Below are 23,576 nucleotides of genomic sequence, written 5' to 3'. Positions count from 1 at the left end.
GAATGAGTCAGGGTGGAGCAGGTAATCGGAATGAGTCAGGGTGGAGCAGGTAATCAGAGTGAGTCAGGATGGAGCAGGTAATCGGAATGAGTCAGGGTGGAGCAGGTAATCGAAATGAGTTAGGGTGGAGCAGGCAATCAGAATGGGTCAAGGTGGAACAGGTGATCGAAAAAGGTTGCTTTACAAGGAAGTTAAGTTTAAAAGTAGAAGGCAAAGAATTGAACATACTGACATTGATTCTTTGAAGAGAAATTTAGAACTCCTATCTAATGCTCTGTTGGCCAGGCTGGTCTCGAACTCCTGACCTCAGGTGATTCACCTGCCTCGGCCTCCTAAAGTGCTGGGATTACAGGCAAGAGCCACTGCGCCCGGCCACTATTTTTTTTTGGAGACAGAGTCTCGCTCTGTCACCCAGGCTGGAATGCAGTGGCCGGATCTCAGCTCACTGCAAGCTCCGCCTCCCATTCTCCTGCCTCAGCCTCCCAAGTAGGTGGGACTACAGGTGCCTGCCACCTCGCCCGGCTAGTTTTTTGTATTTTTTTTTTTTTTTAGTAGAGACGGGGTTTCACCGTGTTAGCCAGGATGGTCTCTATCTCCTGACCTCATGATCCCCCCGTCTTGGCCTCCCAAAGTGCTGGGATTACAGGCTTGAGCCACCGCACCCGGCCTACTATTGTTTTTCTAGAGACAAGGTCTCGTTATGTTGCCCAGGCTGATGTGCTATGCATAGGTGCAATGATAATGCACTACAGCCTCGAATTCCTGGGATCAAGTGACCTTCCTGCCTCAGCCTCCTGAGTAGTTGGAACTACAGGTGCACACCATTGTCCCTGGCTTGTTACTAACTCTTTGGCTGCTAACAATTTATAATTATATTTAGAATGTGGAGCAATAGATTGGGAATACAACTGATGAATATCTGGAAGGTAGGACAGCACTGTCCTCTGCCCAGCCCCCCTTTTTTCTTTCCCTTCTTGGTGGTGGAGTGTTGGGGGAAGGTGACTGACAGTACCTTTAAGCCCTAAGCCCAAATCTCATAGCTTTATTTTTTCCATCTCTTGGTTGGATGAGAGATATGGGTCAGAGATCTGGGATAAATGAGGCTCACTCCCCTCCCCCTTTATATCATGTGAAAATGGAGAGGGGAACGTTTCCTCCTCCAAGTCAGCCTTGGAACAAAGGTTATCCCCTCCCCCAGCCTTTGTCTCTTCCAACAGCTCAGCTTCTCCCCAGGGAGCCCAGAGAGCTCCCTCAGTCACTAACAGCCCCCTCTACACAGGGCAGAAGGTCTCCTGTGCTTATCTTTTCAGCCCAGCTTTCGCCTCAAGACCAGGTGGATAGGCTCATTATAAATTGTAAGCAGCTCCTGCAAGCTACCCAGCAGCACACTGCTCCCAGGGTTATGGGTATGGGGACTGCAGGGATAGCACTTGACTGTACTACTTTCCTGAAATAACTGCTCAGTTATTTCCCAGAATATTCTGTTGACAATTTTTAACTCAGCTTCCTGTGTGGGCACTAGAGACCCTTTAACACATCCATCACCCTTTACTCTTAGGGGAATCCCATCGGTTTTTATTTTATTTTATTTGGAGGCGGAGTCTTGCTCTGTCGCCAGGCTGGAATGCAGTGGCTTGATCTCGACTCACTGCAACCTCCGCCTCCCGGGTTCAAGTGATTCTCCTGCCTCAGCCTCCTGAGTAGCTGGGACTACAGGCACGTGCCACCACGCCCAGCTAATTTTTTGTATTTTAGTAGAGACAGGGTTTCACCATGTTGGCCAGGATGGTCTCGATCTCCTGACCTTGTGATCTGCCTGCCTCAGCCTCCCAAAGTGCTGGGATTTCAGGCATGAAACACTGGGCCCAGCCTTCCATCTGTGTTTTTAAGTATTACTCCTGATCTGCTAAAGATAGGACAGGATTCCTATGTAAATGCTACATGATGAATTGCAAAAATAAACCTCAAGTCCATAAATTTAGAGCAATGTGGTAGCAGGGATTGTACACCATGATTTTTAAAATTCAGAAACATTTTAATATGTGTCACCATTTCCTTTTAACAAGCAAATCTAACCAACTGAGGCCATGCAGACCCTGAAAGCAATATTGCTTGAAGAGCCCCTTAAGAGAGTCAATGGTTTGGGAGGCTGAGGCGGGCGGATCACGAAGTCAGGAGATCGAGACCATCCTGGCTAACACAGTGAAACCCCGTCTCTACTAAAAAGAAAAATACAAAAAAAAACTAGCCGGGCGAGGTGGCGGGCGCCTGTAGTCCCAGCTGCTCCGGAGGCTGAGGCAGGAGAATGGCGTGAACCCGGGAAAGCGGAGCTTGCAATGAGCTGAGATCCGGCCACTGCACTCCAGCCTGGGCGACAGAGCGAGACTCCATCTCAAAAAAAAAAAAAAGAGGGTCAATGGAGGCAGCATGGCATGACGGGTAGAAATATGAATTCTTCGATAAGGCCAGCCTCTGAGTTTGAATCCTGGTTCTGCCACTTATCAGCTATGTGATCTCAGGCAAGTTACTTAACTTACATGAGCCTGGTTTCCTCCTATGTAACAAAGTGAAGACAGTGCAGAGAGTACATAATAGTACTATGTGCTAGCTGTTATGCATAGGCAGGGCATAGAGCAACTGTTAGGGGATGGATGTCCAGAGTGAGAATTGATGCAACTACACTTTCTAGAATGCTGCTTGTCCTTGGGCAGTTATTTAACTCCTCTAAGCCTTAGTTTCTCATCAGAAAAAAAAAAGCACCTTGGGCCAAGTACAGTGGCTCATGCCTATAATACCACCACCTTGGGAGGCCAAGGTGGGCAGATGGTTTGAGCCCAGGAGTTTGAGACCAGCCTGGGCAACATGGTGAAACTATCTCTACAAATAATAATAATAATAATAATAATAATAATAATAATAATAATAATACAAAATATTAGCTGGGCATGGTGGCTCAACTGTAGTCCTAGCTACTCGGGAGGCTGAGGTGGGAGGATTGCTTGAGCCCGGGAGGCGGAGGTTGCAGTGAGCCAAGACTGTGCACTGCACCACAGTCTGGGTGACAGAGAGAAGCCCTGTCTCAAAAAAAAGAGAAAAGCAAAAAAGCACCTACCCAGCAAGTTTATCACTAAATGAAAAAGTGCACTTGACATTGTAACTAGAACAAAGTAAGGGCTCAGTAAATAGCTTTTATCATGACTTTAACTTTATGGAGGTGATTTTGATGTAAAGTTATGCTCCTCCTAGACAATGGGGTAACTGGGACAAAGACTGAATCATTTAAAAATCACTGTTTTCAATCTATTTTTGCAGAGCCCTAATTCTAGCTAGTGATGAGGAAACCAGTGTATCTGTGATTCTATGCTTTTTATATTTTGGGGTTTAAATACAATTTCAGAATGTATTTATTGCTTAAAAAAATGTATGAAAACCACTGCTTTAGAATTGCATCCATAATTTGGATCCTTTGTGATTGGTATGTCAGTTGCCTATGTGATAGTTCCACCTTTGCCCTTCCAGGTTCATCCAGGACACAGCTGAAATGGCCTGGGAGGCACTGTTTGCATGGCCAGGTGCTAAACTAGTATTTAGAAACTGTGGCCCACCGGAAACACCACCAAATCCAAGTTGGAGAATACTTTATGATGGTAACGCTTGACATCTACTTAACCTCATTTGTGTCCTATTATATAAAGATACAATAACACTTTAGAGATAAGGAAAATAAAGCATGAGGAACAAAGCAGTCCAGTGTGAGGATGAATACTGCCAGATGGGAATATAAGGCAGGCACATTTATAAGTATTAACAGTTGTAAGGAAGCATGTTACTTTCACTTATGTGGCTTGATGTCCTTCACATTCTCGGCATGAGCTTGATATTTCAGTGTAACATACAGTACTGAAAACAACGTATTTGGTGTACTATATGCATCCAGTTTTCACTTACACAAAACACCAGTTATGGAACACGTCCTGAAACAGAATGGTGGCTTAAATCAAGGCACAGCTGTATAACTGGTACCTCCCTGGAAGAATCTGGCTTTGAACTAAGAGAAAACTATAACCAGAATGGCTCATGAGAATTATAACAAGTAGGGCAGACCCTATGGTAATCAAAATCATAATAAAGACACTATAGTATCTTGTGTTCTTGTGTGTCCATTTTGGATTAAGTAGAAAAAGAAGGGAATCAAAAGCTGAAGTGAGGAGTCCTAGCACAGGGGAGGTAGTGGTGGTGGTGGCGAGTATCTATTCTGAACAACTTCTAAATTTGTATCCTTATTAAATATGCCAGATGTGTCCCACTGCTACTTAAAAATCACTAATAAAAATATATGGAGTCATGGCCAGGTTGCAGTGGCTCATGCCTGTATTCCCAGCACTTTGGGAGGCAGGAGGATCACTTGAGCTCAGGAATTCAAGACCAGCCTGGGCAACATAGCAAGACCTTGTCTCTACAAATAAATATATAAATTTAAAAAATAAAAAAAAATTCTCAGCCGGGCACGGTGACTCATGCCTATAATCCTAGCACTTTGGGAAGCTGAGGCCGGCGGATCATGAGGTCAAGAGATCGAGACCATCCTGGCCAAAATGGTGAAACCCCGTCTCTACTAAAAATACAAAAATTAGCTGGGTGTGTTGGCACGTGCCTGTAGTACCAGCTACTCAGGAGGCTGAAGCAGGAGGATCACTTAAACTCAGGAGGCAGAGGTTGCAGTGAGCCAAGATTGTGTCACTGCACTCCAGCCTGGCGACAGTGAGACTCTGTCTCAAAAAAAAAAAAAAAAAAAAAAAATCTCACTGTCTCTCTGAGTCGATATAACACCCTTCTTTCCCTTGGGCTTTCCATATCCCTGGACAGATGGCAGACAAGAATGGACTGTCTTAAACTTCCAGTTTCTGTGTTTACACAGTCCTAGGAAAAAGAGGACTCTAGAACTTTAGGTTTGAACCTAGGCTTATCATTAAAGTAGGAGACAGTTAAAATGGGAGGCGAGGCTGGGTATAGTGGCTCACACCTATAATCCCAGCACTTTGGGAGGCCAAGGCGGGAGGATCACTTGAGGTCAGGAGTTCGAGACCAGCCTGGTCAACATGGTGAAACCCGTCTCCATTAAAAATACAAAAATTAGCGAGGCGTGGTGGCATGCGCATGTGGTCCCAGCTACTGGGAAAGCTGAGGCAGGAGAATCGCTTGAACCTGGGAGGCAGAGGTTGCAGTGAGCCATGATCACACCACTGTACTCCAGCCTGGGGGACAGAGTGAGACTCTGTCTCAAAAAATTAAAAAATAAAAAAAAAATAAATAAAGTGGGAGATGAGATATGATCCTGCAGAGTTCCCTAAATCTTTATTTAGAGGCAATCTGAAGTACTCCTGAAATGTGTTTGGGGATAGAGTTTTAAGGGCCTTAAAGATGTATAGTGATATTCAGCTTATATGCTTCTTAACTTTTTTAGTTCATGAACCTCTGAGAATCAGACAACAGTTACAGACCCTCAGAAAGTTATGACTAACCTTCCCGAAATAAACATTCACACTTACACAATAAACTCAGGGGCTTTAGTGACTGCCAAGAAGCCAGGTTAAGGATTACTGCCTCATATCCTTCCAATTTAACAAAGGCAATAGTGGTAATCACTTAAAGATGAACAGTTTGATGTGAATGAATGTAAAGAGTTGATGTAATACTCAGGAATTCAAGTGCATTTAGAAGGGACAAGGTATTTGTGATATTAGTTGGAAAGAGTGGACGGGAAGGATGCTCACCTGGGCCAGGAGCCTGGCTTAACTGACCCACTGGATTACATGACCAATACCATGGTGCACTGGGAACTAAAGGCCAGTAGGCTACTACTAGTGCGCCAAAATCATCTGCTTCATTCAGTTGTCCTGTGTGCTGGGGCCAGTTTTGTGTGATTACAAACCTGCTTATGTCCATACTTTTTCAGTGTCTGTATAATAATGTAATTAAACCTCATGTAAACCTATGAAAAATCACTGCATTGAAAACTGTTCCTTCAGGAATACTGATTTTTAAAAAATTGTTCCTATGAAAACTAAGTCAAATGTTTTGGAGAGACATAACGCAAAGAAGAGTATGCATTTTAAAAACTGTTGAGTTGGGAGTGGGCAAGACAACTGTAAAAGATTGAGGGGTGGGACTTAATCTCAAAAGTACTCTGCACTTAAAAGCGTCTAGATTCTTACTTCACTTTAAATAAAGCAAAACGGGAAATCAAAGATGATGAAAGTGCCTGAGTGGCTCTCATCTCAGACTGCACTCTAGAATTACCTGGGAAGCTTAAAAACCAGGCCACTCTCCTCCCCATTCAGATTCAATAGTCTGTACTGGGGTCCAGGCATCCACAGTTTTTAAAAGTTCTCAGGGTACTTGCCAGGTTTGAGACTCCCTGTGTAGTTAATACTGGAAAGAGAATTGGGAACGCTGAACAGCAGTCTTAGACACAAGAACAGTCTCACCACTACATCAAAAGATTGGTGAAATGGACATACTTTTAATTATAATGTTTAAGATATGTATGCATTATCTTTAAAATTCCCAATCTGTTTTTTTCAATTACAACCATCTAACCTAATCATGTAGTATAAAAGGGCTTCAAGTGTATGATGGGAAGGAGGTTCACATGACAAAAAAAAAAAAAAAAAATTCTCCTGATCTGGGCCCACATTACCAAACAGGTCTCAGCTTGAGTCTTCTTTCAGTTTAGGAGTCTCAGAATAGGACGCAACACTAGGAACCCCAGAGGACTCGGGTTCTCAGTTTCCTGGTTGGTTTTCTGAGTATGGCTGGGTACGGGAGTCAGAGGGGCAGTTTCTTCTAAACCTTTCATTCCCAAAGGCCGCTGATCCCCCAGAAGCAAGGCCAGGTTCTCCACGTGTGTTCAGGTCGCCAGGAGGTAGCCATGGGGGTTGGGGGTTTGTGTGGCGGTGGGGGGGGGGGGGGGGGGGGGGGCCTGGGAAGGAAATGTTTCTCCTATCCTCCATTTCACAGGCAGTCCAGAAGGCTCCGAACTGGGTCAGGGAACAAAAAGTTGTTGCACTTGGGACGATGAGCCCCATGAGGCAGGCGAATCTCAATCCTACTCTCGCCAAGGGCGCCCCAACCCAACCTTCTTGCCCTCCCCTACACAGACACTTACCCTCCCCTAGTTACAACAGGGAACCGAAAAGTCCAGAGGAGAAAAAAGAGAGAACCGAGCCACTTCGAACCTAGAATTCTCCCCCCACCAGCGCGGGGATGGGACTCCAGAGGTGGGAGACCGTACACGAGCTGGGAGGGGAAGTCCAAGGGGCTGGGGATCACTCACCGCGGTCCAGCCCGGGCGGCGGCTCCCAGCCTCGCACCATGGGCCGGGGGGAAGTGGGGGAGAGGGCAGGGGGCCTCCGAGTGGGAGTGGGGTTGCTGCCCAGTGCGGCCGCTCCGAGCCCACCCGAGCGATGGCCGAAACCGGGACTGCCCCCCCCGCACCGCCCCGGGAGCGCGCCGGTCTACCCAGCCCTGCTCGAGCAAGTTGGAGGCGGGGCGGATGGGTGGGGTGGGCGTCCAGAGGCGGTGCCAAGGTGGCCCGAGTCCTGATTGGTGGGCGCAGGCGGGCGGGCACGGGCGAAGTGCACTGGGCTGGCCATTGGCTGCGTGGGTCTTGGCTGAAGTCGGCTATTGGCTGCGTGGGCCTCAGCTGGGGTCATCTATTGGATGCGTGGGGCAGGGAAGATGTCCCCTGGGGCCAAGCTGCGGTGCATGGTACCTCCCCCTACCCTCGACCTATGGGCGCTGGACCTTTGGAGTACACCGGCCCAGGATCCTTCCGAAATTCCCCAAGGAGGGACAGTGCACTTTGCCGAACTGTCTGGACCACCAACAACTCCCAATTTGTTTCCTTCTGAAGGAAGCCCTCCAGGAAGACCTTTTCAGTGCCTCCTCCCGAGCCATACACACGAGCTGCGCCTTTCCCAGCCGAGAGCCCAACCGCCACCAGCAGCGTCAGCAGTAACAAAGCGCCTAAAGCAACCGGGAACTTGTTCTTGAGATGGATCAGATGTCTTGCCACCCGGAAAGACGAGGACCTTAGGAGCCTGCGGGCGACTTAGGCCGTTCCCCGGGTCAAACTGGCACCAGACCGATGTTCCCAAAGATGAAGTGCTGGAGCAGTCAGAAACCTCATTGGGACCTACCAGACCCTCAGGCTCCCCTCCTTGCCCTAGAAAAGAGGACCCGGAGTTCTGCATAGTATTTGTTTTTCGCTAGCTAGAAAGGGATGAAGACTGAGGTGGGAGAATGACTTGATTCCAAGAGTTCGAGGCCAGTCTGGGCAATATAGTGAGACCTTGCCTCAAAAAAAAATTTTTTTTAACTTACAAAAAGAAAGGGATGACAGTAAAACGGACTTCACCAAAGCAGTATCCCACACAGTATGAAGTTATAGGCCAAAAATTGTATTTTAGGATTCCCCATCTTCTGTGAGACAAAGTAACAAATGTAAGAAGCCAGGTTTGCTCAATTCTGCTTGGCAACATAATTTCACAAAGCCTCTGACTCTGAAGTCTCTGGGAAGACCCTTTGAAGACAAAACAGGATAGGGCACACAGTCAACCATGTCTCTTGCCTGAGTCACTATGTTCCTTAAAAGATAAACGGGCTGGGAGCGGTGGCTCACAAACCTAGTCCCAATGCTTTGGGAGGTCAAAGAGGGAGGATTGCTTGAGGCCAGGATCCAAGACCAGCGAGGGCAACATAGCGAGTCCCTGTCTCTGCAGAAAAATTTAAAAATTAGCCGGACGTGGTGGCATGCACTTGTAGTCCCAGCTACTCAGGAGGCTGAAGCAGGAGGATCGTTTGAGCCCAGGAGTTGTAGGCTGTAGTGAGCTATGACTGCACCACTGCACTGCAGCCTAGGCAACAGAGTGACACCCTGTCTCTAAAAATTCATAATAATAATAATAATAATAATAATAATAATAATAATAAAAGATAAATGACCCGAGTCCTTGCCTTTTCCTGCACATAAGATGATGTCTAATGGGGTTAAGGATGTTGCCTCTATAATCTATAACCAAATGTACTCTTAACCCAAACTTTTATGTGATTCTGCTTTAATGTGACTTGTGAGCAAATTTGAGGTAACTGCTGAGCACATACTGAACCCCCACTGCCTCCCAAAGTGCTGAGATTACAGGCATGAGCCACCACGCCCAGCTGAACCTTTCTAAAGGGCTGCTTGCTTTTGGTCTATAGACCCGAGTCTATAATCCTCAGTAAGATTTCTGATTACAACTTTTCTCTAGTAAACATGCCTAAAACTTGGAAACAATCTTTTCTGAAGTGACTCTTCTGTTCTCATGTTGGTCTTTGAAAAAGTCTCTTCTTGCCTACTTAGGTAATGTAACACTGTATATATAATATAAAACATTTTCAGACTTTGTCCTGTATTCCCAGACCTCACCACTCCCCCTCCTGACATACCTCCAAGAAGCCATCATAATGTATTCTTCATTGCTGCATTCTAAGGTACAGAGCTATTTTAAGGTGGCCAGGCATCATATCTCTCCTGCAGAATTGAGCTCTATTTTCTGTTGCTGTCCCTGTATTTGCCCCTGCCTCCTCTCCTCCCTCATTTCACTTAGTAACAATCTCAACCTAATAGCCAGTCCCACATCCTTCAAACTGATATCTGGCAAAAAACATCATGGGGTAAACAATGGAAAGACATATAAATCAGCTTTAAGGTTAGACACTTTTGATCCTTTAGGGTTTGAAGCAAGGCTGGTGACATATACAAACCTTTTCATAAATCATGATTATCTGCAATGCCTTATTGGTTTGTACGTAATGAAGGGAAAAGTGAAACATTTTAGGCAGCAGCAGCAATTCTGTTACCTGTGGAGAGGTCATTCCCTTATAATCCAAACAATTAATGAGACTGCATTGACTGAGAGGAATTCATGCGTGTTTGACTAGAAAGCCAGGTAAGAACTGTCAGTGGGAACCAAACACCTGACCCTGGAGTGTTCAATGAGTCACTCTGGATGTCACTAATCATGGACTTGGAATTACAAAAGGTGAATGGCCCAGTTACCTTTCTTGTCTCAGAAAGACACTGCCAAGAATCAGGAGTGGGGGACAGAATCGAAGACAGATTTAGGAATAAGGGGAATTGAATCCAAGGAAGGGAAAAGAAACTCTCCTGCCTCAGTTCTAGAATGTAGGCTGAAGCCTCCTCCTTCTATGTGGGCTTCTCCCTATAGCTTTGGATGGAATGGACTGGGCTGGGGAAGTGAAGGGAAGGGAGATGTCCAAGCTGACAAGGGTCCCACCTTTAGTAAGACAATAACCTCCCTCAACTCTTCCAGGGATCACTGCTAAAGAATGGGGACTCATGTCATCCTCACTGTAGAGATGTTAATGCTCCATCTCTAGTGAAAGCTTTCCCTTCGCATGAGTGAGACATTAGCAGAGCTGACCAGAGCCATATTTTACTCTATAGCAAGCTCTCCCAAGGCATGGGAGGAGCCCCAGCAATGTGCTAACGCAATTGTAGGCTTTTGTAAAGTTTGACAAAATATATTTAAATGGTAATTGGTTAAGATTGAGGTCTCCTAGATGACAGGTTGACGGGGGCAGCAAACCACCATGGCCCATGTATACCTATGTAACAGACCTGGACGTTCTGCACATGTAACCCAGAACTTAAAGAAAAATTTAAAAAAAGAGAAATTTTTGAATCTTAATTTTTATTCTGCAATATGGATGTAGAAGTCAGTAGAAAAACCCAGCATATTAATAATTTCACATTTCTTGACTAACCTCAAACTTAAATGAACTAAAGTTTACTGTAGTTTTTCCTCCTCTAGTTGCTTTCACACTTTTAAAGATAGTAACAAAATTATTCCTTTGAGATATTTCTGGTGAGATGTATATCTTTACTGTTGGATTGTTTAACAAACAATTAAGCCTAGAAGTTTTTGAGTACATAAAGGTGTAAGAATGATACAATGGAATTTTGGGACTGGGGAGTGGGGGGGAAGAGTGGGAGGGGACTGAGGGATAAAAGACTACACATTGGTTGCAGTGGACACTGCTCAGGTGATGGGTGCACAAGAATCTCAGAAATCACTACTAAAGAACTTATCCATGTAACCAAACACCACCTGTTCCCTAAAACCTAAATAAAAAAAAATTTAAAGGCAAAAAAAAAAAAAAAAAAAAGATTGAGGTCTTCTTCATTTATGATTTCACCTCTATCACATGTCTCCTTTTGTCAGGTGGCAATGGAAAAGCCATGGACATTTTGGGATTGGCAATGGGAGTTGGGAATACATTTTTTTTTTTTTTTTTTTTTTGAGTCAGTGTCTCGCTCTGTCCGCCAGGCCGAATGCATTGGTTCAACCATGGCACACTGCAGCCTTGACCTCCCCAGGCTCACGTGATCCTCCCACTTCAGCTTTCCAAGTAGCCAGGACTACAGGCACACCGCCACAGCTGGCTAATTTTTTGTATTTTTTTGTTGCCCAGATTGGTCTCAAACTCCTGAGCTCAAGCAATCTGCTCACCTTGGCTTCCTAAAGTGTTGGGATTACAGGCATGAGCCACAGTGCCGGGTGGCAATACATTTAGTGTGGGTTTAGTAGGTATACTTAAGTGATTTGCAGTTACTTCTGTGAATAAATTATCCCCATGTAGTTATAATGTTATGAATTGAACTACATCCCCCCCCCCCCCCCCCAAATTCATGTTAAAGTCTTAACCCCTAGTACTTCAGAATGTAACCGTGTTTGGAGATAAGATCTTTAAAGAGGTAACTGTGTTAAAATGAGGTCTTGGCCGGGTGTGGTGGCTCAAGCCTGTAATCCCAGCACTTTGGGAGGCCGAGACGGGCGGATCACGAGGTCAGCAGATCGAGACCATCCTGGCTAACCCGGTGAAACCCCGTCTCTACTAAAAAATACAAAAAAAACTAGCTGGGCGAGGTGGCGGCGCCTGTAGTCCCAGCTACTCAGGAGGCTGAGGCAGGAGAACGGCGTGAACCCCAGAGGCGGAGCTTGCAGTGAGCTGAGATCTGGCCACTGCACTCCAGCCTGGGCGTCCCAGTGAGACTCTGTCTCAAAAAAAAAAAAAAAAAAAAAAAAAAAGGCAGGTCGCAGTGGCTCATGCCTGTAATCCCAGCCCTTTGGGAGGCCAAGGTGGGCGGATCACGAGGTCAGGAGATCGAGACCATCCTGGCTAACATGGTGAAACCCCATCTCTACTAAAAATACAAAAAATTAGCTGGGCATGGTGGTGGGCACCTGTAGTCCCAGCTACTCAGGAAGCTGAGGCAGGAGAATGGCGTGAACCCAGGAGGCGGAGCTTGCAGTGAGACAAGATTGCACCACTGCACTCCAGCCTGGGCGATGGTGCGAGACTCAGTATAAAAAAAAAAGAAAAAAAAAAAAAAAAAGGAGGTGGGGGATTTTTGAAATATGATCAATCTTTCTGGAAGGCTGAATTACTTTTCTCTTTAGGAAAACATATTTATCATATGAAAAGGCTATCAAAGAGCAGGCAGCTTAAAAAAATTGTAGACCAATATATAGGTTTGTGAGGTAGACAATTTTTGACAGCTTTTAAAAAAATTATTCGTTGACAGCTTTTCTCATTCTAAAACAAATATTCACGTTTTTCCCCTAATCTTGTATTTATTTTTCTTAAAGGGGGCTCCAAAAGTTACACATTTCAGACACCCAAAAACCTGGATCTACCCCTGGGACTAACCAAATGGATATGGGGAGTTTCTGGGCCATTTGGGGAAATCATACTCCAGTACCCTGGGCTCTGTCTCCTAAGAAATATCAGAGCTGGAGGGCTATTTAGTACGAGCTGCAATGATTGAGGATTTCGGATAGACTTGGGATAGCAAAAGCTGCATTGAAGGTTAGTGGAGAAAAGAGTTCAGACACACCTAACCAAAAATGTGAGACGTCTGCAATGAGGTTGGGGCCACAGAGACCCTGGACAATAAGCCATGGAGTGAACCCACTTACCTCTCCTGGGGTGTCTGCTCCTCATGCTGATTCTGCTCTTCAGCATATCTTGTTTCACTGACAACACTTACTGAAGAGTAAGTGCTCTGTGCCGACATCACAACTTGGCCATTATGATGTAATGAGGAGGCATCTGTTATTCTCAGGGTAGGGCTTCCCTAGTAGGAACATTCTAATTACTTTGAGGGTAATTGGATTCTTTCATTATTCAAGTGATGTAGAAGTCAATCCTGTTAGAACTTAATCTTTTTCAAGGACTCCTTCTTTGTATAATGTATCACTCCATTCTGAATTAGGCAGACAGCCTTGCTTTTCCTTTCCATATTTGTCCTCCTCCGCCTTAGGGGGTTGCATTTGGTAAGTGCTTTGCTCTTCCACCCAGCACTTAAGAAGTAGAATGTAGGCGGGGTGCGGTGGCTCAGGCCTGTAATCCCAGCACTTTGGGAGGCCGAGGGGGGCGGATCACAAGGTCAAGAGATAGAGACCATCCTGGCCAACATGGTGAAAGCACGTCTCTACTAAAAATACAAAAATTAGCTGGGCGTGGTGGTGCACGCCTGTAGTCCCAGCTACTCCGGAGGCTGAGGCAGGAGAATCGCTTGAACCCAGGAGACGGAGGTTGCAGTGAGCCGAGATTGCATCACTGCACTCTGGCCTAGCGACAGAGTAACACTCTGTCTTAAAAAAAAAAAAAAAAAAAAAAAAAAAGGCAGCAGCAGAATGTAATTCAGATGGCCTCCTTAAGGAAGGATTCCCCCACCCAAGGAGAAACGCAGGGCTTTCCCCAAGCTCTTCCCTTTAACTGTTGGTTAAAGCAGTTAGTACTGGGTTCCAGAGAAGAGCTGGGCCTTGGTAAATTTCCCACTACCCAAATGATAGGATCCCGTTGGGAGTGTCTTACATCAGGCCTGCCTGAGTCCTCCAAAACTCTTTCCTCTGGGCATTTGCATAGCCAGAGGGCACTCCAGTAGAAGGAGAATAGGACTTTTAGGAAATAAGGTAGCTCTCTAACCAGGGCCATCTCTAGCTCCCTGAGCTCTAGCTGAAGAAGGGGAGTAAGTAAGGAGGTCTCTCTCACAGTCTCACACAAAGCAGACTGCTCACAAACTGACTGGAGGTAAAGCACCCAGGGAGCAACTGGCTACAAAAGCTGCTCTAGCCAGGCGAGGTGGCTCATGCCTGTAATTTCAGCACTTCGGGAGGCCGAGGCGGGCGGATCACGTGTGGCCTGCAGTTCGACACCAGCCTGCCCAACGTGGCAGAACCCCGACTCTACTAAAAAAAAATACAAAAACGGCCGGGAGCAGGCCGTTTAGCAGGCTCACACCTGTAATCCCAGCACTTTGGGAGGCCGAGGCGGGCAGATCATGAGGTCAGGAGATCGAGACCATCCTGGCTAACACGGTGAAACTCCGTCTCTACTAAAAATATAAAAAATTTGCCGGGTGTGGTGGCGGGTGCCTGTAGTCCCAGCTACTCCGGAGGCTGAGGCAGAAGAATGGTGTGAATCCGGGAGGCCGAGCTTGCAGTGAGCGGAGATCGTGCCACTGCACTCCAGCCTGGGCAACAGAGCAGACTCCGTCTCAAACAAACAAACAAATAAATAAACAAAAACTGGGCGCCTGGCGCAGGGGCTCACGCCTGTAATCTCAGCACTTTGGGAGGCCGAGATGGGTGGATCATCTGAGGTCAGGAGTTCGAAACCAGTCTGGCCAACATGGTGAAACCCCCGTCTCCACTAAAAATATAAAAATTAGCCTAGCGTGGTGGCGCGCACCTGTAATCCCAGCTACTCTGGAGGCTGAGGCAGGAGAATCGCTGGAACCCGGGAGGCCTAGGTTGCAGTGAGCTGAGATGGCGCCACTGCACTCCAGCCTGGGAGACAGAGCAAGACGCCATTTCAAACAAACAAACAAACAAGCAACAACAACAAAAATTGGCCAGCCACAGCGGCTCACTCCTGTAATCCTAGCACTCTGGGAGGCCGGGGCAGGCGGATCACCTGAGGTCAGGAGTTCAAGACCAGTCTGTCCAACATAGTGAAGCCCTGTGTCTACTAAAAAAAAAAAAAAAAAAAAAAAAAAAAATTAGCCTGGTGTGGCGGTGTGTGCCTGTAGTCCCAGATACTCGGGGGCTGAGGCAGGGAGAATCGCTTGAACCTGGGGAGGCTGAGGTTGCAGTAAGCCGAGATCGCGCACTGCACTCCAGCATGGGCGACAGCAAGACTCTGTCTCAGGAAAAAAACCCAAAAAACAACACACATACACTCCCCTCTACTCCCCACAAAAACTGCTCACAAGGGTGCGCCCTCTACTGGAAGGTGAAGAAACCTCGTTATTACAGGCCTGGTACTGTGGTACTCCCTGAAATTAGACATTATCAGACATCTACTGAACTGATTCGCAAACTTCCCTTCCAGCATCTGGTGTGAGAAATTGCTCAGGACTTAAAAGAGATCTGCAGTTCCAGAGTGCAGCTTAGTGGTGCTTTGCAGGAGGCAAGCAAAGCCTATCTGGTTGGCCTTTTGAAGACACCAACCTGTGTGTTGTCCATGCCAAACGTGTAACACCTATGTCAAAAGGCATCCAGCTAGCATGCTGCCTGCGTGAAGAATGTACTTAAGAATCCATTATGATCGGGGAAACTTCATTCTCAAAAAAAAAAAAAAAAAGTCTCTGCTTCCTGTTATTGGCAGTTCTGAATGTTAGATTTTTTTTCCCCCATGGGGTCAAAAGGTACCTAAGTATATGACTGTGAGCAGAAGAACAGGAGACAGAAGTCAGGTGTTGTCAGTTTTTCAATTTTCATTTGTGTGTGAATTTTTAATATAAATGTGGGTGAGGAAGTAAAGCATTAATGCAAGTCAAAATGTTTCAGTGGTTCAACTTTATAATAATTATAAGCAAACTTACTAAATTTTCCTGGACACACACACACAAAGAAACAAGGTGACCAAAAAATTGAGTCAAGGAGGGAATCTTGCTTCTGAGTCTCTTGCTGCCCTTAGCCCCAAACACACAATACTTCTGAATATCTTATGACATACTTTCTTTTCATATTTCAACTTTATTTAAAATATGAGGTTTTATGTCCAGAAGGGAGGGCAGTTGCCCATGGAAGGCGAAGTGAGGCACAATACTATTGGGTTGAGGGCCAAGTGCACAGGGTTGCACTGTGAAGGAACTGGGGAGGCTCTGGAAGGGCCTGGTGACAACAATGGATTTGAGGAGATTCACATAGGAAATTTTCATTTCCTCCCCAGGTTAGCTATTCAGTGGATGGATTATTCAGTCTTTTTAGCAAGGTCACTGCTCCTTAGCAACATCAACAAAAGTGCCAAAGCTGGGGACACAGAGAATACTGTCATTGTCTTTTGTTTCTCTTTTTCGCCTGGATGGGGAAAGGAATGGAAACTAATAGCAGAAAATGAAACATTTATGTTATCCCTTGCCATGAAAAATCACGGGTTTGTGTAGAGACCTCTTTCTTTTCTTATTTTTATTTTATTTTATATATATTTTTTGAGGGTCTCACTGTCACCAGGCTGGAGTGTAGTGGTGCAATCATAGCTCAGTAACTTCCAACTCTTGGGCTCAAATGATCCTCCTGTCTCAGCTTCCCAAGTAGCTGGGACTGCAGACGTGTGCCACCATGCCTAGCTAATTTTTTAAGTTTTTGTAGAGACAGGGTCCCACTATGTCGCTAAGTCTCAAACTCCTGGGCTCAAGCAACGCTCCTGCCTCAGCCTCCCAAAGTGTTGCGATTTTCAAGTATGAACCACCACACCCAGCAGAGACCTGTTTCTTAGCCTGGGAATGGGATGCGATCAGGAGGCCTGAGTTTAAGTCCCATCTTGAGCCGCACTAACAAATTCTATGACCCTGCTAGAGTCGTTTCTCACCTCTGGACCTGTGTTCTCATCTGTAAAGGAGCCTGGAGCCAATGATGTCTGAAGAGAAGCCTTGTCAGGTCTGATTCTATGACCTGCAAACTGTAAAGATCCCAACAGGCTCCAGAAAAACAGCAGTTAGAAACAAGGGAATGTAGGTGTTAGATGGAAAACCGAGGAGCTAGGGCTCACAATGAAATGTTTTTCTACATTCACAAAGAAAAACAAACTAAACAGGACGGAAGCTATGGGACAGGTAGGTGTAGGAAGATAGCTGCGATCTGGATGAGAGGAATGGGCAACAGAGCTGGATTGCCTCAAGGACCCAAGCCTATGACCCTGGTAGTGTTTTCTCTTACAGCACTTCCCAGTCCACAGCTGACATGTTATATTCCAAATTGTTCCTGTTCATTTAGTCATGAGCCGTCAGAGGAGTTTCCACCACAATGCCTATGTGTAACACATTAATAGGGTGGCTGAAGATTCCGCTAAACTTCTAGTGTTCCCCGTGTCAGATTAGACTGCACCTGGCTGGGAGAAAGCAGTGGATGCAGCTCTCTCCCAGCACACTCAGCTTTGCTTACTAGGGGTATGAGAAACACAGATGGAAGTTTTGGAAGAGCAGTGCAAGACGGAAAGGGCATACTGACTAATCTTGGTTGATTTGCAGATGGTAGGGTTTGTGGTAGTGCTGAATCAGCTCAACCCAAAGTGAGGAAAAGCCAGGGGGTTGGGAAAATCTCAGTGCCGAAGTCCTGGGAAAGGAGTACACACCAAAGGTATCAGGGCAGGGAATCTCTCCAGAGAGCCACTCAAGAAATATTAGTTTTCTTCCCTATTTTACAAGGTTTGGTAGCACTGATAATTATGTAAGTCAGGTTCCAAGGAGACACCCATTATTTGTGTGCATAAGAAAGTAGCTCAGCCAGACCCAGCCCTGAGGCAGTGGGGAAACTAACAGCTTACCCAAGCCTTGGGGCAGCTCAATATGGGAATAATCAAGACCAAAATGTTGTTCTATAAAGCTGAGATTGGGGGGAGTGAGCCAGGGTACTTCTCAGAGAGAAAGAGCTTAGGGAACAGGATTATCATTAGCATATCTCCATAGAGTTGGCACTTACCCAGTAACATCAGGATTCCTAGAAAAGGCCCAAGCACAGACCCTCTAGCAGGTGTCTTAGTCATGGACCCAACCTAGTGGCAACAGTAGGGGGTTTATCTGTTCAAGGCCAGTGGGGGAAGAGGGAGGGAGGCGGCACACCAACAGGTGTGGAGTGCTGGCTAGGGCCAGGAGACAATTCCAATGTATGGAAAGGCTAGAGTGTAAGTAGGCAGGTGAGGGGGGTCCCGGGCTGATCCTGCATAGATGGGACACTGACACAGGAGACAGCAGCAAACTCCTTTGAGTCACAGATGAAGCTTGGGGGCCCCCTGTCTTCTCCAAGCCAGTCCAGAAGATTGGCAGGATGGGAAGGCAGAGCACAATCAGAGACCATGGTCTTTTCATAATAAGAGATTATAGCAAGGTTTTTAATTTTGTTTTTAAAGAGGAAAAAAATATAACATCATGGTTACACAGAGGCTCTGGAGATTCCCTGGGTTCACAATCCTACTTCCGCCATTTACTAGCTGTGCGATCTTGAACAAATCACTGAGCTTCTCTGATCCCGTTTCCTCCCCTCTAAAACATAGATAATGATAATGTTCTACTCATAGGGTTGTTTTGGGCATGCACGCAAACAAAACAGATTTTATGATCAAATCATAGTTCTGGAAAGAAAAAAAACCAGATTTTAGCACACAGGTATTAAGTAAATGTGAGCCCTCACTATTGTTAATACAACATGGCAGTGACACACATACATTAGACAAGAGATTATTACAAACTGAGCCTCCACCCAGTCTCCCTATTATCCTCCCGTGGGCTCCTAATTGATGACTAAACAGTGCATTGCTGGGTGGCTTCCAGTAGTTTCTTTCTTCACTTTGCTGCAACTTTGAACTGAAGGTGATCCACGTGGTACATGACATTCTTCCTGTTTTCTTCACAAGGATGATGTTTAAATGGGCATTTGTTTGAGGAATGACTTGGAGGGTTCCTCTCTTTCAGTCATCTTTTCTCAAAGACTAAGGTTGTGGACAGGTGGGGCATGGTAACAAGCCCCATACTCCATTCTTCTTCTTTTCTTTTTTTGGGATGGAGTCTCACTGTCACCCAGGCTGGAGTGCGGTGGCGCAATTTCAGCTCACTGCAACCTCCATCTCCCCGTTAAAGTGATTCTCCTGCCTCAGCCTCCCGAGTAGCTGGGACTACAGGCAGGAGTCACCATGCCTGGCTAAGTTTTGTATTTTTAGTAGAGACAGGGTTTCACTATGTTGGCCAGGCTGGTCTTGAACTTCTGACCTCAAATGATCCACCTGCCTCAGCCTCCCAAAGAGTTGGGATTACAGGCGTGATCCATCACACCCGCCCCCACACTCTATTCTGAATGCATGTATGGGCACATGTGCATGCCTGTCCCCCTTCACTCAGTGATAAGGAAGAAGGGGAACCAGAAATTTCTCTTTGAGAAATTAGTAACAGAAATGGGTGTGGAGAGTTGGTTACCTGGGAGATCCTTGTTCATCTGTAACATCAGAAACTGCTTCTTTTCCTCCTCCTCTCTTCTAGAAGACTGTCAAGGAGCCCGAGTGAGGAAAGTAGACCAACCATGGTCTTGGAGAAAAGAAAATAGGGTTTCCATCCCTTCTGTAGGGAGAAGGAATAGCAGAGATGAACAAGAAAGAAGAAGGAAACAAATGGAAATAGACAAAATGAAGGTAAATACCCTGTATGTTAAAAGAAAAAAGTGATGAGAAGGGAGAGACACAAGGAAAGAAAGAGAGAAGCAAAGAGGTTAGGAATAGGGTAAGAGAAAAGGAAAAACAGCAGCCAGCAGAGGAATCACTCCCCTCTTAAGGTTAACCAGGAGGAGAGACATAAGGCATGAATGTGAGTGGGTATGACAGTCCAGCTTTCCCACTGCACTTGCTCTGGTTATGGAGCAGACTGCCATCTTCTGGTGTCATTTACTATTCAAGTTGCTTAGGTGTTTTATTTGTTTGTTTTGTTTTGTTTTTTTACAACCAAGTGGATTGATTGAAATGTTTTGATTCTTCATTTGAAATGTTTCTATTCCACATACCCATTATCTTTTATCCCCACAAAAGCCCCTAACATTGTTTCCTTTAATCTTTTGGGTTCTCAAGCATCATTTTCACCAAAAGAGATGTACCTATCCACAGTTGTCTCAGAGCATGGAGGCTGAAAGTCTGTGAGGGCAAGAGCAAAATGGAGCAGATGATGGGCTAATGGTTGGTTATGGGATGCTTCGTGGGCTCTGGAACATCTGTGCCGAGAACTGGAGGACCCATCCTCGGCCCCAGCCAGATGCTTGGGGTACTATGTATTCTGAATCATAGCACTAGGTTGCAGAATGTGGCTTCTAATCTATACTCTGCCATGTACAGATCACAAAATATCATACAAGGAGCCTTAAAAGATCATCTAACCTAAATCCAATTTTCCAAGGAAAAAACTGGGGCACAAAGAGGTGAAGTAACTTGCCCAAAGTTATATAGCTAGTCAGGGAATTCCTTTTCGGAGACAAAGGAAATCACAATAGTCATTCTCCTGATTCACCGTCCCTCGACAAACAGTCCATAAAGTGCTTGGAGGTTATTAAAAGGCACCCCAGAAAAGTAAGGTTGGCATTTTCCTGGAAGCCCCTGAGTGTACAACCCCTGAGGCACCACAGTATTTGGCTATAAAAACAGGTCTGGAGTTGCTTTGGCCTCCATTTTAATCCCTAAAGCTGCCTGGAGGCTGGAGCTCTGATGGCTACCTGTCATCACTCCCCAGCCAGTCCGCGGACACCGCAGCCGGGAACTGTCAGAGGTGACAAGGGAATCTCGTCATAATGCCAAGGACCAAGGAGCAGTGGCCAGGTTCCTGGGATTAAGCAAGGCAATTATGGCTGAGTTAAAGCTAGGATGGGTAGGACAGGGGGATCTGAGGTGGAAAAGGTGGGTAAGAAGAGGGAATGCGCCAGCAATCTAAATGACTTCGACCGGGTGGGCTACTTCACATCATACCTCCTTCGTCTCCAAAAGGTTCTTAACCTTCTTCAACTGCCTAGGCCTGATGGACCTCCTCCCTTTCTCCCAGTGCCCACTCACTGAAGGGAAAGCCACCATCATCCTCATTCTTTTCCTTTTTTTCTAATCCCTCCGGTGCCGTTTCGGGTCTCCTTCCTCCTACAGTCTGGGTCCCTTTCAGTCACATCCAACCAGCCTTTAACACCCGGATCTCCCTGAGCTTCGTTGGTTCCGCCCACTCCCCCGGCCTCCCCGCCCCCACGCCACTGATTTCCCCACCATTCTTGCCCTCCCCGGCTTGACTCCCTTGGACCGCTCCCCGCCAATCCTGGTCTCTCCTATTCCTCCCCGCCATATCGGGTCCCCCCGCCCCCGGGTGCCTTTGGTGTTTTCAGCCGTCGGCTGCAGGCGCCTCTTCTCAGATAAAGTGGATCCAGCCCTGGGGCTCCGGGGCTCCGCCACTGCCCGGGTGCTCGGGCCCACGTAGAGCATAGTCACGGCCGCCGTTGTTGTCCCAGAACTCGTGACCTGTCACACGGTAGCGCAAAGCGAAGAGCAGGGCGCCCCCAATCGGCGGCGCGGGCAGGCGGAAGGCGAAGCGGTCGGCGCGCGGCGGAGGCGGGGCCGGGCCGGCGTAGGCCGCGGGCGCCTCGCGTTGGCTCCGCCAGCCGTCCGCACTCCAGCGCACGCTCACGCGCTTCTCGTAGGCCAGGTCCAGCACGCGCGCGCTCCCGGCCACGCCCATCGGGCCCGCCTCCGCGTGTTCCAGGCAGATGCGCTGCGCCTGCAAGCGGGCGGCGAAGCCTGGCTCGCTGGCCGGCTCCAGAGCGGCGCGCGCCTCCTGGAGGAAAGAAGAAGCGGGAGGGGGGAGTCCCGGGCGGAGAGAGGGGAGAGAGAGGGGGCGGTGTCAGAGCGAGGCACTGGGCCAATCAGAGGCCGACTCCGGCGTCCACGCCCGCAGAGTGCAGCCCCGCTGCCAGGGTGGCCTAGAGCCACTCGCAAATGGTGTACCCCAAAAGGGATGGGCAGGCGCAAGCCCAGGGATGGGATGGAGATGGGTGCTCTTTGGCAAATCCACTCCCACACGCCCGCTGCGGCCGACTGGGGGAGGTCCCCAGGAGGGGAGGTGCCCCCGCCGCCTACCTGGAGGCCGCGGGCGCGGGGCTGGCAGGGCGCGAAGTGGCGGAGGGCGTCCCTCTGCAGTTGGATCTGCACGTGGCGGGGCACCCTGGGCAGCTCACCGGGACGGAAGCGGCGCACGGCAGCCAGCTCCAACCCCAGTGCGTCGGCGAAACGCACTCTCTTGCGGGTGTCTGGGCTACGGCTGCGGGGCGCCCGAGCCCCGCAGCCTCCGGCTGGTGCTGAGCGGGCCCGGCGGCCCCGACTAGGTGCGTGAGCGCGGGATCGTGCCCCGAACCGCGTCCCGCCCTCGCCTGGCTCCTCCTCCGGCTCCTCCTCGAGGCTGGGCCGCTGGCTACGGTAGTAGGCGCGCTCCGTTAGCGCGGCAATAAAGCTCAGGTTGCGGGGAATGTCGGTGCCCGGGGGCCGCTCACGGGACATGGCAGCCCCCTCCCCGGCTGGGCCAGCCCGCAGCGCCACCGCGCTCCCCTCTCTTCCTCTCTCCCGCCCGCCCCGCGTCGGCGCAGAAGTCGCTGGGTCCGCTTCTGCAGCCCCTCGCCACTGCGTACTCTCCTTGCAGTCACCTCCAGGATCCACCACCTCCCGTTGCTTTGCCTCTCCTCTGTGACTACCTTTCCCTCCCTCTGGCCATCAGCTTCCAGGGTCTTAGTCACATCCTCCCTCCTGCTAGCGGTCTGCTCTGAGCGTGCGCTCTACGGCACTCACCCTCCGGTTCCAAGGCCCTCTCGGCCCGGGTCCCCCGCCCACAGCCCTCTGACAGGTGGCTCCGCTTGTCTTCGCTGCTGCACCAGGGGGCGGGGACTCCACCTTTTCGGTCCCGAGTGAGGCCACTCAACCTTTTTAAAAAAACACCCACGGGCCGGACGCGGTGGCTCACGCCTCTAATCCCAGCACTTTGGGAGGCCGAGGTGGGAGGATCGCTTGAAGCCAGGAGTTCAAGACACAGCCTGGGCTACATAGTGAGACCCCTAATCTCTATAATAATAATAATAATAATAATAATAATAATAATAATAATAATAATAATAATACAAATGAAATGTAAAAAGTCCTCAACCTTTCCGGCATAGCATAGGAAAGGTTAACGCCGGGAAGAAAAAAATAACTTTTCATTTTCTTGCAGGGGAAGGTTCAAAACGTTCAGCATGTGACTTTATCTTTGGGGTTCACTGTTTTCTTTTCTGAAACCTAGGCTCCTGGTTTGGGCAGAGGGTGGTGGTGGGTGCAAAGAAGGAAAGGTCATGAAAGCTAGGTAGAGTCTTTCAAATAGAAGGTGAGAATGTGGCACCCCAACTGAGAACTGCGGGAAGACCTAGCTTCTAGTGACCTTGAGCAAACAAGGCATAACTTCTCTGGTAACTTAT

General features: G+C 47.7%; 2 protein-coding genes across 5 annotated transcripts in view; both read right to left on the bottom strand.

The window, feature by feature from the left end:
- Positions 1-7,557, bottom strand: part of HOMEZ (homeobox and leucine zipper encoding) — a 13,372-nt gene extending 5,815 nt beyond the window's left edge. The window contains exon 1 of one of the 2 annotated variants that reach the window (XM_023230498.2): positions 7,337-7,557. In XM_023230498.2, coding sequence (XP_023086266.1) covers positions 7,337-7,376 — 40 coding nt within the window. In that variant the 5' untranslated portion in view covers positions 7,377-7,557. Of the gene's footprint in view, positions 1-6,300; positions 6,490-7,336 lie in introns of those variants that run through there. The other variant, XM_023230499.2, reaches the window with a different exon arrangement.
- Positions 7,558-18,458: 10,901 nt separating this feature from the next.
- On the bottom strand, positions 18,459-22,903 carry PPP1R3E (protein phosphatase 1 regulatory subunit 3E). 3 transcript variants are annotated; one of them, XR_002735338.1, is made up of 3 exons: positions 22,216-22,903; positions 19,544-21,913; positions 18,459-19,155 (listed from the first exon to the last, which is right to left on the bottom strand). XR_002735338.1 is itself a non-coding variant. In XM_023230497.1 (2 exons), exons 1-2 carry the CDS (start codon positions 22,630-22,632, stop codon positions 21,491-21,493), a joined length of 840 nt encoding a protein of 279 aa, XP_023086265.1. In that variant the 5' UTR covers positions 22,633-22,903; the 3' UTR covers positions 18,459-21,490. The 3 variants fall into 3 exon arrangements, 1 of the variants encoding a protein (XP_023086265.1); XR_002735339.1 differs by having other exon boundaries at positions 18,459-19,684; positions 20,820-21,913; XM_023230497.1 differs by having other exon boundaries at positions 18,459-21,913.
- Between the last annotated feature and the right edge of the window lie 673 nt (positions 22,904-23,576).

The sequence above is a fragment of the Piliocolobus tephrosceles genome, chromosome 6, assembly GCF_002776525.5.
Source record: "Piliocolobus tephrosceles isolate RC106 chromosome 6, ASM277652v3, whole genome shotgun sequence".
NCBI lineage: Eukaryota > Metazoa > Chordata > Mammalia > Primates > Cercopithecidae > Piliocolobus > Piliocolobus tephrosceles.
The sequence above is the reverse complement of the archived record's forward strand: the minus strand, read 5'-3'. Positions and strand labels throughout refer to the sequence as shown.

Excerpts from the sequence above, each read along its gene's own strand:
- PPP1R3E (XM_023230497.1), bottom strand. The coding sequence starts at position 22,632 with ATGTCCCGTGAGCGGCCCCCGGGCACCGACATTCCCCGCAACCTGAGC. Across the intron at positions 21,914-22,215 it reads CCCGCGCCCGCGGCCTCCAG|GAGGCGCGCGCCGCTCTGGA; the intron begins GTAGGCGGCGGG and ends TCTTTCCTCCAG.